This window comes from Balaenoptera borealis (genome assembly GCF_965194805.1).
Source record: "Balaenoptera borealis genome assembly, chromosome: 12".
Classification (NCBI taxonomy): Eukaryota; Metazoa; Chordata; class Mammalia; order Artiodactyla; family Balaenopteridae; genus Balaenoptera; species Balaenoptera borealis.
This window is the reverse complement of record NC_138869.1, coordinates 36,192,080-36,210,082: the sequence shown is the minus strand read 5'-3', so window position 1 is coordinate 36,210,082 and position 18,003 is coordinate 36,192,080. Positions and strand designations below refer to the sequence as shown.

Here is an 18,003-nt window from a genome sequence, read left to right as displayed (position 1 = left end):
CACTCACCCGTCTCTGACCACGACGGACCGAAGTTCACCTTAACCCCTTGGTGTCCGCCTCCCCCGCCTCTCTCTCGGGATCCTCTGGCCGCGCAGTTTTAAAGACGCAGCCGCGAGCAGTACGGCTCGGGGTGGGTCAGAAACCGCGGCCACCGCCCCGCGCGCCCAAAGCCGGGTTCTCAGCCGCGAAATGACCGCAGCCCTCCGAGCCCCGACCAGCAGCGCCCGAAGGGAAGCCACCCCGAGGAAAAGGGGCTGCGCCCCAGGACAGGTGGCACCTCGGGAACTTTCGCCCAAGAGTTACCAGAGGACCTAAGTCAGGGTCTCCGGCGCGAGCGGCAGCCGGTCCGGGCTGGTGGTGGCACCGCCTACCTAAGCCGCGCCCAGGCGCCCAGTGCGCCCCTGAGCGCTCAGGGTGCCCGGAGCCAGAGAGCGCACATCGCCCACTGCGGGCACAGGGATGGGGCGGGGACGACTTGGAGGTGGGGGTGGGGTCCCGCTCCGGCATGGTGGGTGAAGGTGGAGAGGAGCCAGCCGGGGAAAGTGTCCCGCTCCAGGGTGTCTAGAGGTGTCCAGACGGGGAAGGTCTAGCAGAGCAGCGGGGCTCCAGGCCAGCCGCCCACACTCACCTCGGCGCCCAGCACGGGCTCCACCGGCGGGGCTGCAGAGCGCACCGCAGCTACGATGGTGGCAGCGGCGGCTACGGGGGCGGTTCCCCGGGGCGGGGCGAGGCCGGGGGCGGAGAGGCCGAACCGGCCACGTGGGCGGGAGGCGGGCCGGGGACCCCAGCGGGCGCCCCAGCCCGGTGGCGGGGTACCCGGACGCAGTCAGGCTAGGCCGCTGCTCAGCACTCTCCTCCCCGTGTCCTGCCGGCGTCCCGCGGAAGGCTAGGAAGGGAGGAGGGGAGATCTGGCCCCCGGGACAGCCCCCAACACCTAGTTCGGAGAGAATTTACCGGGTCGGGGAAAGGGTGCACAGCCCAACCTCCCGCTCCCGCTTCCCCGGGGGTGGCTCGCGGGACCGGTATCCGAGCGGGAGGGGACCGTGGCGACCCCCGAGCCGGGGGTAGCAGGGGCTGCCCTGGCGGGCAAGCCGGAGCCTGCGCTAGGAGCCCCAGCCCCGCCTACCAGGCTGACCTTGGGCGTGTCGGGTCCTGCCTAAGCCTCACTTTCCTCGACTGTGGGGGTGAGATTGAGGACGAGTCCCCGAGCGCCCAGCAGGTTCTCAGGAAACGCCAGCTTGTGGGCAGACGCTGAGCTTGAAAAGGCAGCAGCTAGCTGTGGCCTGGGTCTTCCGTGCTGAAATAAACATGGCAATCTAAATACTGAAAGTGTTTTCTGTATTCATTCATTCTTTCATTCAACAGATAACTCCTACAGTCCCCAGAACCCCATAAAATCAGGAATAAAAAATGCCCTGCACACTAGTTATGGGCTTTTATGAAAGTATAAACCGTGATGATAAAAATAAAAAATTCATCAGGGGCTTCCCTGGTGGTGCAGTGGTTGAGAATCTGCCTGCCAATGCAGGGGACACAGGTTCGAGCCCTGGTCTGGGAAGATCCCACATGCCGCGGAACAACGAGGCCCGTGAGCCACAACTACTGAGCCTGCGCCTCTGGAGCCTGTGCTCCGCAACAAGAGAGGCCGCGACAGTGAGAGGCCCGCGCACGGCGATGAAGAGTGGCCCCCGCTCGCCGCAACTAGAGAAAGCCCTCGCACAGAAACGAAGACCCAACACAGCCAAAAATAAATAAATAAATTTATACAAAAAAAAAATTCATCAATTGCTTTCACATGCCAGGCATGCATTTTAGGTGCTTGATCTACTTTAACGTTCACAGCAGCCTTGTGAGGTGTAGGGGTTGTATGGGCCCACTTCTCAGGAACTGAAGCTTAGAAAGGTGAAAGTGAAGCCAGCCCCCAGGTAAGAGGAGAGAGCATCAGCTCAAGGGCTAAGGCTCTCGGTAGGTCTACCCTCCAGTAAGTGAGTGGACCAGGCTCTGAGTGGACCTCCTCAACTCTCTCCATGGGGTGAGCTCTAACCCCCACCCCCTCATTCCACCTCACAGGAAGAGGCGGGATGTCGAGGGCTTCCTGTGAGGGACTTGTCCTGGCAGCAGCCGCTGGCATGTAAGTCCCCCAGCCCAGGCTCCTGTGGCCAGCACGAGGAGTTCAGACCTTGCTCTGGCACAGAGAAAGTGAGACTTTCTTCATTGCAACCCCTGTCTCTCCTTGCAGGCACTCATAGTGCTGTCTGGCCTCTTCCTAGCCCACAGCCCACCTTTGGGGCCGGATCCAACAGCTGCAACTTCATTCCACTACCCCTTGATCCCAAACCCAGTGCCTCGTGATCCATCCCTTTCCTGTTCAAGGATCACACACCCTCCCCAGTACTCCCACTTCCAAGGGCAAAACCTATATCCAGATCTCCCAAACCCTTTTGTTATTCTCCCGTCTCCACACCATGGAAGATCCCTTACTACAGCCAGCTAGGTTTACTAAATAATAATAAAGGGCTTCCACTCCCTCAGCAACCCAGAGCTCGGCAGGCACTTCCAACCCACAAGTCGACACCTGCTATTCTACCCAGGCAACCTTGTCAGAGGTAAAAGTTATATTTCCATTAGACTCCATTTAATGATTTGAGCGTCTGCTACATGCCACACAATATGCCAGACTGTGGAGAACAGCAGTGACTCTGTACAATATAGACATAGTCCCTGACCCCATGGAGCTCACAGCTGATGTGGGAACAGTCAGACCCATCACTGGGCAGGTTAGGGAGCAGGATGTGGTGAGAGACACACAAGGGAAGTGCTGGCCCAGATTCGAGCATAGAGAGGCTTCGTGTGGGATCTGGGTTGGAGAGAACAGGAGACATGGAAGCCCAGAGGTGGGAGAGCACAGGGCACACTTCTGGAAGTCCATGGAGAGGGGCTGGTGGGGGGAGAACAAGGCTGGAGGGGCCTTGGTGGCCAAGATGAGACACTAAACCTTTACCACTGGAAGTTTCAGGCAGAGGTGATGGGTTTGCACCAGCTGCTGAGTGAGGAATGGATGTAGTGGGTGAAAGTCTCCTGGACACAGCAAAGGCAACATGCATTTTTATTATTACTAGGGGCAAACTCCTCTATTTCCTCTGTTTTACAATTCAGGGTTTCCGGAAATTAGAACAGATCTGCAAGGATATGCAGACTAGAAACAAATCAATGTAATCCCACAAGGGTTTATATGCAGTGCACCATCCCCCCGCCCCACTCATGCAAGGGGGAGGGTGGGGAGGACTTGGTTCTTGGACTCAAGTTAGGAGACTTTTGGAGGAAGAGATGATACATCCAAAGGGAGTCCTTTGGTGGGGAGTGTAGAGGAAATAGGCAGGAAATGTGAGTCACTCACTATCCATGGAGTTTGGAAACTGGTGGAGAGGCCAGAAGACACTGATGACCAGCCACCTTTTCTCCTTGAAACAGTTCATGAGCACCCATTCTTGAGTTCAGCTCCATCTCCCCTAACTCTGCAAGAGAGGGTAGTATAGGACCAGAGCTGTCACCTCACTGAGTCATCAATTGGGAAAGCTGGGGTGTCTACTGGGGTCCCCACATGGATGAGGGAGTGACGAGCTATAACTGATGACAGGCAGGAAAGCCATGGTGAGGGGCTGCGACGAGGCACCAGGCAGCACAGTCGGGGAAAGCAATCTCTTGAGAAGGCACGACCAAGGGCAAGGACAACAGCAATGGAGAGACACTGAAACCAGCAACACGGGCCATCGAGTGCCCACTGGGTACCTTTAACACTCGTTGTTGTGTAAGGTCATACATTTAAACCCCTCTGTTGACATAATACCACTCGTACAACAATGCTCAGAGAGGTATAAAGAATAAGATAAAACCCAACACAATCACACCACCCAGCCTTTCCCTTGTCATAAAATATTCTTCTACAGCGTGATTGTTAAGAGCCGCTTGGTCTGTTGTATGAATGTGCTTCTTCTTATCATCAGTCCCAAATGGTACTTGGTTTGTTCCTCATTCCTCAGTATCAGAAATAATGCTTGGTGATGAAAATCTATGCACAATTAACTTTGATGCACATTTCTGGTTACTTCCTAAAGAGAAAATGCTAGAAGTGGAATTACTGGAAGGCACATTAAAGTCTTCTGCCCGTAGCAATGTACAGATGACACCCTCCTCCTTTTTTTTTTCCTTTTGCTTTTGAAAGGTGTGGAGCATCCATTTGATGAAGCAACACTAACCTTCTTCCCCAGGGGATGGTGACACCTGTGCAAGGATTAAGGTGTTGATCTCATTGTTCAGACCTAAGCAATGCTCTGCAAGCACTTAATAAAAGACTCCTTTGAAAGCAAGTCCTTTCTGCTCTCATAATCTGGGTTAGAGGAAAACCTGAGAGGCAAGGCTGAGAGGATAAAGGCTCCATCTGCTTTATCCCCACAACCACCCCATAAGGCAGGTGCATTTTTACCCCCATTTGACAGATGAGGAAACTGAGGACTGGGGAGATGAGGTGACTTGCCCCGGTGACTGATCAGTGGTAGGGCTGGGGTCCCAAGCTGGTTAAAGAAGTAGAATCCAAGTCCAACCTAGGAGGAAGGCTTAGGCAAGGGGCACAGCCTGCCCTCAAGGAGCAGTCGTACTAGTGAGCAAGAGGGTCTGGCACATAATCACAGGAGCTGTTCCGGAAGGCATGTGACAGGACTTGGACTAGGGTGGACAGTGGTCAAGGAAGGTTTGACTGCAAAGGAGGGCTGGAGACCTGACCTAGAGAGGGAGAAGAAACAGGCAGAAGAAACAGCCTGGGGGAAATGACCCAGGGCAGGACTACACGAGTGAGGAATTTCAAATTCTGCTATGGCTATAGAGAAGAAAGAGACACACAGAGAAAAGAGGTTGGCAAGGGCCCAGGTAATAACTTTGCGGTTTACCTCCAGGGCTATTGGCAGTTTCAAGCAGGAAGTGACAGCTGATCAAGTAGCCATCTCCTGTGAGGGTCACAGCCCATTGCCCTGCAGAACTGAGTCCTCCAGGAGACAGGAGCTCCACTCCCATCACCTAGCCAATCTGCTACCTAGACCAGGGCTGAGGGAGACATTTAGGGGATCACACTTTATAACTGTACACCCTTAACCTGCCCCAGGTGACCACATCCCCAAAGGCAGGGGTGCTCACTGTGTACTAGGCTCTGTGCCCAGAACTCTACTTGGCTTCACATTCAAGCCTCACATCAACCCGATTAGGTACTGAGATTACTTATTTCCCAGATGTGGAAACTAATCAGGTCCTAATCAGGTCAAACTAAGTCCTAATCAGGTCAAGTGACCCACTCAGGGTCACACAGAAAGTAGCCGACTGAGATCTAAGTTCAGGGTGCCTGAGACCAAAGCCCTGCTTTAATCACAATGATTTAAAAAAATCTTGCCAATAATAATGCACGTTCATACACACGTGTGCAGGATTTTCAAGTACATCAAACTTCAGGTACACTAACCAAAGGCACGACCTGCTTGTATTTGCGTTCTGTCACCAGGCGTGCTTTGGCCTTTCTTTGCTGTGAGTTCTCCCTGGCCTGGCCTTGCCTGGCCTGGTGGGAAACGTCTATGGTTTGTCTGGAAGCTGACACCTGCCCACTCCCTGGAATGTTTCTGACCAGCAAGAGCAGGAAAGACCAGGAAGAGCCGTCCTCATCCTGGAGGACCATTACTTTATCTCTGCCCCCCCTCCAGCTTCTAAAACTTGGAAAATTCCCCTGAGCACAAATTGATAGTCAGTTAGAGAAACAATCCCTGCTTTTGTTCACATCCAGAGCAGGGCGTGGTCATCTGGCACAGGGACCTTGAAGCAGCAAGTTCAGAAAAATGTCTGTCTCTATAGGGGCTGAAAGATGACCAGGGAAAATGGAGCCTGGTAAATGGGACATTAGCAGATCTGAGTACACAGTCAACTGTCACAGGCTCTGTACAGTCAACTATTAAGAAGCCCAGGGTTCCTGCCTAACTTTAATTTTGCTAGGAGCACCTCCCCCTCCCCAAGCCCCATCCCTTCCTCCCAAAACAGTCAGATGCAGACACACCCTCTTCTCCTAGGGGAAAGAGATGATTTAACTTCACATCTGACAAAATCCCTGGGCTGAAGCGCCTATCAACAGGGAATTGTCTCCCACCCATGTCCATATGGCTCCCAAATAGTCCAAGACCTGCTCTTCCACAAAATGAATAATAGCCACTATTTACCATGTGTCTAGCACTTGCCAAGCATGGCCATGGGTGCTTTATACATCCCAGCTCATTTAAGCTTCACAATAACCCAATGTGGTGGGTATTAGTCCCACCTTACAGATGAAAAAACTGAGACTCAGAGCAATTAGGTGATTTGCCCACAGTTCCATACTTAGAAAGAGGTGGAGTTAAGACGGCAGGGATCATGTATATCTTATTCATTACTGTGTCCCCAGTACACTCTTTAGGCTCTCAAATACAGTAAATATTGTCAAAAGATTTTATCACCTATAAATGTGAAAGATGGTGTAAAACCCCTCCAGAAAAGAGGCCAGGGAGCCAAGCCCACTGATCTTGCATTATTTTTCCTTAATCTCAAAGACGAGATTTAAATTTTATCTTATTGCAAAAGGCCTTACCCCATGTTTGTATCCTTCCCTCCCTCCATTGCATCCTCTATCTATCCTATTCTTGGACCACTTCTGATTCTGTTCCTGTAGACAGAGAGGACAGGGTATGCTGGGGGTAGGGGTAGAAAACAGGTATTTATTAAGGACTCACTATGCTTAAGACAGTGAAGGTATAATTTATGTCTCCCTCTCATCCACCTGCTTAGCTTATTGCCTGTAGTCTCTTATTCAAGTAAACCAAAATTAAAAATGTTTTCTAACTAAAGTCTGCAAGGGGAAGCTGGTCTTTGCTACCCCTAAAGTTTGCATTTCTAAAACAAAGTAAATAAAACCAGCGGTGAGGTCCCAGAAATGTTGACAATTATAAGAACCCTAAACAGCTGCAAAAACGGACTCTGCTTTCTAATACCATGGTAAAAATTAGGGCTTCTTGTGCTATCCAAAGAGGATTATTTTTCCCCACTAACAGAAAAGAGGAATTCACTTACTGCAGTATCTGCCTAATGAGATTCTTCCAATGGAGTCCTTTTAGATCCATCTGCTTAACCTCTAAACCAGATTTACTCTCAGTATTTGGATTGAGGAGGAAACCAATTCACTGTAACTTGCTACTCAAGGTTCGTTCTTCTCCTTATAAATTATGTTGAGAAACGGTACAGCCCATTGATTAGGAGTAAGGATGATTCATTCAATCAGACGTATGAGTCCCAGTGCTGCTGACTTCTTCCTTGTGCCCTCGGCAAAGCTACCCAATTCTGGGCCTCAGAATCTCAAAAATGAGACCCCAAAGTTGATGTACACCAAGAATTTAACTTACAGAGCATCGGGCGCACAGGAGATGAGAGAACTTCTGTCGGAAGAATGAACAGGCACCTTCTTCTTTCTGAATGACAGGAAATTTGTGGCTCCCAAATTTCAGTGTCCATCAACTTCTTTTCAAATTTCAAATTTCTGCAAAGAAAGTCCATTGTTCTGAGAGTCAAATGTCTCCTTGAGGTAAGTATCCCTGTCCCTGCTCCAGACGCCATGGAGACAACAGGCACCTGCCCAATGGAGGGGGAGGTAAATGGTCAAGGGCAGCAGGTTCATTTTCTCTAAAGTACAAGACAGACCAGCCACCCTGGCCTCCTCACCCTGCATAATCTCTCTCCTTCTCAGAGGGAGAGCCCACAGAAAATTGTGCTAGGAATCCCAGCTATTCAGGAAATAGGAAACACGATCTAGAAAAATGAGCCACCACAATCTTAAAACATTTTATTTGATTCAGAAATTCTACGGTACAAAAACATTTTACAAATGTCAGCTGTGGTCTACTATTTACAGAGTTATGTACAAATCAAATAAGATGATAACATTTTCAATGTAAAAATATAGCATACTGCTACAGTCTGCCAGTCAGTGCTCACTATTCCACCAAACCTCACAAAAGAGAAACTTAAAGATGAAACACAGACAATGGCAATAACCACTGTTCCACAGGCTTTCCCCCCAGAACATAGTAACAGGGAGCTTCTGCAGTGAAAAACAAAAAAAAAAACAAACCAACAGTGAAAATAGAAGTTACCTACTCTCTAAATGAATACATTTGGTTTTTACAAAAGTTTTTGCTCTCTCCAAACTCACATTTTTTTCTTAAGACAGAAAAAAGATGCTTGTTAAAAATAACATACGATTACACATTAGCATCATCCAATTGTAACTTTTTGTCTAATGACTGGAGCAGCCAACTTTGTCTATGTCACATACAAACAGAAGATAGCTTCTTTGATCTTCTCAACTGAAATTGTCTTTGATAAAGCATCACATATGCAGTCATAATGGTTTGCTTTTGTCAGACTTCTGCTTGTGCAAACCACAGTGCTTGGTCAATTCAGAGCTATGGCTCCAGCCCTTTAGAAATGGAAAAGCTCTTTGAGGAGTCTGTGGTCCTCGCTGAATTTTGGAGAGGAGCTGAAGAGCAGGAGGGAAGACAACTGACCAAAATTCCCAAGAGGTCCTCACTCGACCTCTTAGTAAATTAGCCCTTAGCAACTGCTATTTCACCTGTGGCTAATCTGAAGTCTGCACCATTTAATAATACTGTGAGTCATGAATTAAAGGTAATGTCTAGAGATACATAAAAATAGAATCCAAAATTGGAAGTGAGGGGTGGTTGCCACTCAGAAGGTAAGAGCTGGTCTTGAAGAGTATCTTGAAGAAGCTCAGGAATGACATTAGACACATCAGGAATAAGCACCAAGTGTTTGAACACAAAAGGGGAAAAAACCCCATATATGATAGAAGACTACTGCCAAGAAAAAAAATTGTGGTAATCAACTCACAAAATGAATTTAGGTGATATACCATTTTTTAAAAGTGCCTTTGTATTTTTAAGTAGTAAGAGAAGCAGGGTACATAAGAATTTCTCTGTTAATCCCCATCCTGAGCTTGGCCTTCACAAGGCACCAATGTGAATAAGGCACCACCTTCTATTTGGGCAACTAAACTGAGTGTGAAGCTGAGAAACAGAAGAGCAGTGAAAATTATTAAGCCCTTGGAAAACAAGAGCTGTGAGGAATGAGTAGGGGTGGGATTATTTATCACTGAAATAAAAACACCAGAGCGATGACTTCACTGTCGTTTTCAAATACACGGAAGGTGACCAGCTGTTCTTTTTCCACTACATGCTGAACAAAAGAAGGCTGGTTTGAATTTCTATAAGGAAGATGTACAAAGAACTATCTGATCAGCAGGGTAGGTTACAGACTCTCCTTCACTGAAAATCCAGAATCCCATCCACAGCCACATGTCTGAAATAATTCATGAACAGCTCTGTCTGACACCAGGGGGGTACACGCCAGATAATTCAAACTTTCTCTCACCCACAAAGCTCTGAAATCGGAATCAAAGCTATTGGCTTACAATCAGACTTCCTTTTATTTTCACCCTGGCCCTGGAAAGGAGGTGATATAGCAAGGATGACCCAACACCCATAAGGACTCCTAACTGATATCTCCATATACAGTTGCACACCTCCAAAACAGATCAATTCACAGATCATTTAAAACAGAAGACAAAGCATACCTGGCTCTAGTGGACACTCAGGATTCCTTGCCCTACCTTCACAATGCCTGCTTTCCTTATTAGGTCTTGGCTTAAGCTCAGAATTACACATCATCTAAAACAGTGATTAAGCCAAGAGCTAAAACTATAAATAAGGTCCTTCAGGTTGTGGAGTTTAAATGAAATTGCTCCAAGTGTCATATTTTTTAAATTGGGAGAACACAGATCTGATTTTGAAATTAACAACTGGCTTGCCTTTTTCTTAAGACATCATGAAGTGTGAAGAAGCAATCAAAAGATTTCAAATATATTCACAATCATATCAAATTTCTTTAGGGGAGCAATGGGTAAAAAAAGCAATCTAGCTCCCGGCTGCATTTAGCAAGAGCATTTTCTGGTGGCACCAGACATCTGTAATTATCATGGATGCCTTTCTTTTCAAATCTTTTAAGTAGAGGGGGCAAACTGACAGCTAGCGGGCCAAATCAGGTCCACCCATCTGTCCCGTTGGGCCTGAATTCAATTTAAAAATTTTTTTAAATTTAGTTGCCAATACTAAAAAAAATCAGAATTTTTCATATAAACATCCAGATTCTCAGGTTCTCTTGAAAAATGGGACAATCAGGAAACACTGCATGGTCGCAACTGACTGGACTGGCTGCTCCCTGCAGGTGGGACAGCGGGTGTCCATTTGCCACAGTCCCCACTATGCCCTATTGTCTCTCTGACACTGAGAGAGCATGTCACTGCCATTTATCATCACACCTTATTTATCATTACACTTGCTACAGTGGGGCCCCCTGAAGGAACAGCACCTGTTAAATAAGAGCAGCACTCTTTACCAACAATATAAAAAAGAAAAGGCTAATAATCTTCTCATTGGCATTGTCCACCTCCCTCCAATAAAGAGCCAAAGAGCCAAATTAGTGTTGAGGTGGTTGGGGACTGCAGGGTTTTCTCTCTTTAGGGAGGAAAGTGCGACATTTCTTCTCCGGGAATAAAATAGCCTTTTCCTTCCTTTGTCTCTTTTAAAGGAAAAGATACTCAACTCTGAAAAAAGGAAAAGTCCTGAAAATCACATAACCCCACAACTTTGGGGGGACAGTTTTCCTGTTTATTTGCGCTTAAATGAGGTAACCTGAGACTAGGGTTTTTTAAAAATGACACTAGTAGCTATAAAGTAGCACGACTAAATTTTGACAAACATACATGAACTTAAATTACTATATATTGATTCCAACGATGTCATCATTGCCTAGGACATTTTTTGAACTTCTGATCTGGGACTGTCCTCAGTTATTATTAATATGTCAATCAAAAACTCTGTCTGATGACTTATTGCCCCATCTCATTTTGGGCTCAAAATACTATTACCTGGCTGGGTCACCCGCCTAAGTACCTGGGCCTGGACCTGAATGACTTCTCATTCTCTCTGGAGAGCAATATGCCTCAAAGGCCCAGGACTCAGCCCTCTAGAGGACTCCTGCCCCAGTATGACTGGGCTGGGCCCATCCAGGTAGTCCCTGTTGCTTGTAGCTGACCTGAGAGAAGAACACACCTTTTCCTGGGCTTTCACCTCCTGGTCACTCTCTTAGCAAAGCTGACTGTGTCAAATGCTAATGTGTCAGATGCGTCAGATGTGTAGGGCGTTGGTGAGTTAAGATAAACAACTAGCTCCCTAACTTCAACTACCTGCACTGGTCTCCTGTACAGAGGACACCATCAGAGCCACAGAGCCTTTTACTCTCAGGATGAAGGCCTTTCATTGAGATCATCCCTATATTCTAGTTCTTGTTTCCCCAATGTCTAAAAGTCTGTGACTTGGCAGAACCTTTATCTGAATTCTGTCCTATCATTTTCACTGTCCACTCCATTTGTTGAGTCAAAAATGCAGCTCTGCTTAAAATAAATGTTTTATTCCCGGCATGAGACGGGGAGGGTTAAAAAAAAAAAAGTGAAACTAATATGGCAAAACTGGGAAGTTGAACTCCTCAACTATTCAGAGTTGGGCATTCATACTGTCGTTTCAATACTTGGTAAAATAGAGTTTGATTCTGCTGAACATCACAATCATTCGTATTTCAAAATAAGTACCCAAACCCTAAATCTAAACTAAAGCATCACCTGATTTTTGGACTATCACAATTTTCCCTTCTATTTTCATAATAAGTGAGTTTATTTAGCAAGCTCTCTGCCCTCGTTCATGGAGCCCAGTTGATGTTTCCTCTCCAGTCCTCCACGCTGTCCCTGGGGCCACTTTCTCAGAGATGCCTCCTTTCATGTGCAAAGTTGAGTATCTATCCTAAGGCAGCACCTAATGGTTCCTTTGGGGCATGCACCATTTCTTGGCTTCAATAAGAAATCACTCTGAAAATGTTCCAAAGTGAATTTTCGTACAGTAATAGGACTGACCAATCTCCTTCACAGAACATATGCCAACAATGGAATGGCAGGACAGTCACGTGTGGGCAGGAGCTCTGTGCTCATCTCAGATTCCACGGTGACAACATGGAACATCTCTTCTCCAACAAGATGCCTGGTTTTATGGGGGAGACAGTTCTGCAGCCCACTTGTCTCTCCCTCAGAGCAGCTGCAGGAAACTTGATGCCAGAGAACAGACAAGCACGTTCTTCTCCCAAGAAGCTGCCAGCTGCCTTTACAGAGCAGGGAGTGTGGCATTTGCATCAAAGATAAACACAAACCTCTTCTTTCCATCAGGGGCAGAAACCTTCCCTTCCCCACCTGCTGGGCATGAGCCTGGAAGGAAAAGTCCTGCCCTCCCTACTTCCCACCCCGCCTTGGGATGTTTCTCAGTGTCCCCGCTTAACATTGGTCCTATTTGGTGAAGCAGTGAAAACCAGGGTCCCTGGTAGGGGTGCTAAGAAAACAGGGTGCCAAAATCCAGCAGCATCTATGAAGAAGGTGGAAAAAGACACTCACTCCCCCTCAAGGTCATGGGGAGGAGGAGGGAACAAGTATTTTCCCTTTGGAAACAAAAATTCTGTACAGAAGTCATTCATAAAAACAGAACATTTACTTCTCCTTTTTAAAGCAAATTCTTTCCTCTTAAGTTCTCAATACCTATTTTTGGCAGAATGGAGCACAAGAGACAAATCTTTCATTGGGTAAGTACAACAAAAACAAAGTGAAACCTGATTCACAGGCTGGGCTGTGGGGGGAGTACTTTAAGATTCAAGAATTTAATGATTTCAGGCCCCATGTCTTCCAAAGATGGTACTCAAAGAGCACTCTCATCTTTGTAACAATCCCTTCCTTTTCACCTTCTTAAAAAGAGGTTTGTCGTTAGTCAAAACAAGTTCAGCAGATTAAGTGACTACCACCTCCACCTACTGCCGTATGTCAGTGGATTCTGATCCCTAACATTCCGGACACAGCTTTAGACCAGAGGCCAACCAAAGCAAAAATTACAACTTCCAGTAATACAGCCCAGTTGGGTATCAGCCTCTTAAAAATAAACTTCCAGGCACCAACATCTGAGATTCAGCACAGTAAATATAACCACGGGAAACCTCACAGGGAGATCTGGCCCCTCCATGATGCCTATTCAGATCAAGATGTGGCCCTGGTGCCTTCTGCACGTTGACCAACCCATCTCAGAAAGAACGGTCTAGATGGTCAGCCTGGCCCTGCGGCTCCCTCCTCAGCCAGATATGCCATCCGCTAATACATAAAAACTCATTTTTATGAAAGGTGATTGAATATTCAGTCACCTTCTTGACCTTTGACTCAGAGCTTTTTTAACACCCATGGCATTGTAAATGGTATCATAAATTCCACATCAAAAATGGAAAAGAACATCATCTATAACAACATGGATTCCAGAGAGACTGGCACTTGATTTCCGTGGCTGTAGTGGCATCAAAAGTGCTTTTTCCACAAAGCATTTCAAATCAAAGTAGCCAATAGTGAATAGGCAAAGTTTGCACAGATAAATTAAGTCTGAACAATCAGTGTGGGTATTTTCCTGTTTCTCTTTACATGTTTCCTCCCTACCTCTCAGAATTGGCTCTAATCCAGTCCGACCCAACATGGCAAGCTGCTGTCAGGCATAATGGACATGCCTTTCAGAGCTCCACATGGTTTCAGAAAACTGGAGACTGCCAATATACCTGGTAGAGAAGAGAGGCAAGGACAGCAAGTACTGGCCAGAATTTCATTCTGAATATCCTTGTAAGAGACCTCAGCTCCAAGTGGGCCACATACCCAGAGAGACGAGCTGGGGAACCAGAGTGAGGCGGCAGCTAAAGTGGCAATGCTTAGACTCTTCGTTTTGTTACAAAGGAGCGACCGCGTGGAGTTCACCAGTGTAGCTGCAGCAACCAGGTTCTGCTTTGCATGCCCCAGAGGCGAGGAGCTTGGAAGGAAGGGCGGGAGGGTCCTCCTCACCTAAGAAAAGAAGAGAGGGCAGAACCACACGTCATTGCACTTCAGTGGGCTGGACGCTCAGGCCAGAACGAAGCTGGATCTGGGTTTGAACCACACACTCTGTACAAGTGAGGCAGGCATCCCAGTCAGCTCAAGACTGGGCATTCTCTCTGCCTGCTAATGCAGGGGACACGGGTTCGAGCCCTGGTCTGGGAGGATCCCACATGCCGCGGAGTGGCTGGGCCCGTGAGCCACAACTACTGAGCCTGCGCATCTGGAGCCTGTGCTCCGCAACAAGAGAGGCCACGATAGTGAGAGGCCCGCACACCGCGATGAAGAGTGGCCCCCGCTTGTCGCAACTAGAGAAAGCCCTCGCACAGAAACGAAGACCCAACACAGCCAAAAACAAATTAATTAATTAATTAATTTAAAAAAAAAAAAAAAAAAGACTGGGCATTCTCATCCTGCTAACAGGTTCTAGTTCCCTTAGCTGAGGATCCAGGGTTTGCATGCATGACTCCAACTAGTCATAGGCACAGTAAGAGTAGCTCCAGACAGCATCCTGTGAGGGTTCCCTGGGGAAGCGGGCCCTCCTACCTGGAGCCGGTGCTGAGCTAGGATGGAGAGAATACTGTGCCCTGTGAACCCCGGGTTCAATACATGTGGCTTTAAAGACTTGGGAAGGTGGTGGGTGGTGAACACCACAAGTTCCAACAAAGATACAGGTCCACAGACCCTCATCTGACACCCCTGGGGACCAATGTGTTTGGTTTTGTTTTGTTTTGTTTTACAGTATTGTCTTTTTTTTCTTTAAGTCTTTATTGAATTTGTTTCAATATTGCTTCTGTTTTATGTTTTGGTTTTCTTGGCCACGAGGCATGTGGGATCTTAGCTCCCTGACCAGAGATCTAACCAGCACCCCCTGCATTGGAAGGTGAAGTCTTAACCACTAGACCACCAGGGAAGTCCCGGGCCCAGTGTGTTTTGGCATTCAGATGTTTTCACAGTTTAGAAAGGCGATATAATGAACATACTGTATATTACATAAGATGGTACCAGGCAGCTCACCATAATTTATCAACAGTATTTTTGCAGCTCACACATGTGAACATTCCCGTTACCTGGGATCAGCAGAGACTATGCATGGAGTTTTGTTACTTCCTATCGGGCTGCCAAATAAATTTGCACCGAAATTAGCAAAAAGCTTTCCTGGATTTTGGACTCATGGAGCAAGGCCGTGGTCTGCATCAGGAACCCGACCCACCGACCCTCCCGGCTCCGCGCGCCTTACCCAGGCCTGATGAGGACGACATGCTCTCCGTCAGCGAAGACGTCTCCGTTTGGTCCGTGGAGAGCCCTTCCATCAGGGGCAGGGACAACTCGGACGAAGGCACGGACGAGTCGTAGATGCCCGAGTCCCGTGGCATGTCCGAGGGGCCGGCAGCTTTCACCGCGTGCAGCAGGGGCCGCATTACCGCGTTGGCGCCTGGAACGGGCCCGGCCTCCGCGTCTTCGTCCGGGCCCTCAGAGCGCGGGTCGGCCGGCGCCCCGGAGCCGGCGGCCTCGGCCTTGAGACAGAACTCACTCTCCGGCCCTGGCTTGCACAAGACTTCGTTTAAAACCAAGCCTGAGTCAAACTTCTCCAGAACCGGTTCCCGGTAGCGGAGTGGGGGGAGATGGAAGGGAACGAACTGCTTTTCAAACCAGTCAGGCTCCTCGTCGATAAATTGGTGCATGTTGCAAATGGCGACGTATAGGGAGCGGCCCGATTTGCTCCGGAAGTAGTTCCTCCTGCTAATGCGTCCGGGGTGCAGCCCAGGCTCCTGGGGGCTGAGGTCCTGGGAATGCAGGTGGGAGCAGAGCTGGGGAAGGTGGTCCATGAGTTTGTACTTGGTGCTCAGGTCCAGGACGCCAGGAACGTCTCCCTCACAGGAATAATCGAAGTAGACGGCGATGAACTTGCTGAGCGCCGTGGATGAGCTCTGCTTGGCTTGGCGGAGCTTCTCAGCAATGGTAGACACGGCCACCAGGAAGAGCTCCCCTTTCCCCGAGCCTCGGGCGCCTCCTTTGTGCTTGTAGTTCTTCTTGTCTACGAAGTATTTCATGCCTTTGGAACACACCACGATGATGAACTGGGACTCGTGGATCTTCTGGACGACCCATTCTCTCTGCCCTTCTCTGCAGAGGCTGAAGTCTTCCCACAAGTCCAGAGTGACCTGGAAAGTGAACAGGGAACCTCACTCACCTATACAGCTTAGAGAGTCGAGTGACAGGAATGGGAATGTTACAAGAAGGGCACATCATCTGCCCCAAATCATTACTAGCACTGCTATATGCAGGCTTCGGGTTGCCCAGTTCCAAGGAACAGCTAACATTCCATGGGCGACCGTCACACACAGGCCCTCTGTATCATGCCCTCATTTTAGCATAATGTGGGATCGTTACCACTCCCACCCTACAAGTGAAGAGACAGAAGCACAGAGCGTCTAGCAACCCACCAAAGTTACATATCACATGTGGGGCCTTCAACTGACTTAGAGTGTGATAGGGAGCATGGAATACAGAGGCAGTGGGGGTGGGTCTATCTGATGAGTGAGGCTGCCTGGATGGGGGGCAGATCCTGGAGAGAGAACTGGAAGGTGGTGATAGAAGGGTGTGGGTGAGGGATCTCAAAGTGGGCTGGGAAATGGGGTTCAGGTCTGGAGGCCAGAGTCACCCACCCATGCTGCTGGCTGACTCAATGACAGAGTGTGACTGACAAAGAGGACCTCCCTGGCCTCTCACACAGCCCTGGGGTCAGCCTGCTGTTTACCAGGTGATCAGTGCATGGAGAGGAAGGTGATGAGCTGCCGTAACATGGCCATTCTGGTTCACTCACTTGGAGTGACCGGCACCTCTCACCACTTCTCAGCAGTCTATAGGGCCACATCCTTACGAGGCCCCTACGAGGCCTTTAACCCCAAGGGGAGGTCTCATAGGGAGTTTGGGGTGGGGCACTGACAAAGAAAAGAACACAAGGTATGCGTGGCCCCTCAGAGGGCTTCACCTTCTCAGACCATCTTCATCTGATTCTGCTGAAAACGTCTCGGCAATTGTATCAGCCTCTTTCCTTCTGTAGTTCAGAAATTAACTCTCAGTGCCTATGCCCGAACGTGGCAGCCACAGTCCCTTATGTGGAAGGGGGCTCTGAAATGACATTGCCTTCCTCTTCTGCTCTAAAGTGTTACCAAGGGAAGAAAGCCCCCAACATCCATCCAGTTGCTGAAAATAATCCTGAATTGTCTTACATTTTCCTTAATTCTCGCTAACATTATGCATTCTGAAAGCTAACTGGGAATATATACCAAGCACTTTAAAAATGTTCCTATCTGACCCGGCAATTCCATTTCCAGGTATCTACCACTGGAATGGGGCAAAATTGAAATAATGAGATGTTTAACAATTTGAAAAAACTCAATTAAGGTGAATCATTAATATGGATCAAGAGTCTGTTTAAAACTGCTGTTTACAGAGAACTGCTAAGAGTGTAAAAAGTTACTGAGTGAAGAGACAGAAAAAAATAATTCCAATCCATCCAAAATGCAAAACTATATGTATGAGTTCATCTATGCAGAAAAAGACTGGAAGGAAATACAGCAGTTTTAACTGTGGTTCCTCTATTCTCCAGGTTAAGATTACCATCCATTTTGAAATCTGTCATCCTTTTCTAGTTTCCAAATTTTCTATTACACTCATAACTGGAAGGTTTCCCCCCACCCCCGAGGCTAGTCACTTACAAAGTAGAGCAAAAGGGTTGTCAGTATCTGAAGACTGTGTGCCGTCTGTGGGTCCACACCAGTTTTTCAGTACGCAGGCTGATCTGCCAACGTCTAGACCTTCATATATTAGGAAACCCGGCCAGCCTTGTAAACATGCTTAACTGACACTAGGG

General features: G+C 48.0%; 2 protein-coding genes across 6 annotated transcripts in view; both read right to left on the bottom strand.

Moving 5' to 3' along the window:
• The window catches only part of ARHGEF3 (Rho guanine nucleotide exchange factor 3), a 307,479-nt gene extending 306,703 nt beyond the window's left edge, over window positions 1-776 (bottom strand). Inside the window, exon 1 of one of the 2 annotated variants that reach the window (XM_082344797.1) lies at window positions 630-776. The gene's annotated coding sequence lies outside the window, so the exon portion shown is untranslated. Of the gene's footprint in view, window positions 1-7; window positions 300-629 lie in introns of those variants that run through there. The other variant, XM_082344798.1, reaches the window with a different exon arrangement.
• A 7,107-nt stretch (window positions 777-7,883) lies between these two features.
• IL17RD (interleukin 17 receptor D) overlaps window positions 7,884-18,003 on the bottom strand; it is a 67,622-nt gene continuing 57,502 nt past the window's right edge. For all 4 annotated transcript variants that reach the window (XM_082344758.1, XM_082344759.1, XM_082344760.1 and 1 more), the window contains 2 exons: window positions 15,364-16,288; window positions 7,884-14,093 (listed from right to left, as the gene is read on the bottom strand). In XM_082344758.1, the coding sequence (XP_082200884.1) occupies window positions 13,981-14,093; window positions 15,364-16,288 (1,038 nt within the window). In that variant the 3' untranslated portion in view covers window positions 7,884-13,980. The remainder of the gene's footprint in view (window positions 14,094-15,363; window positions 16,289-18,003) is intronic.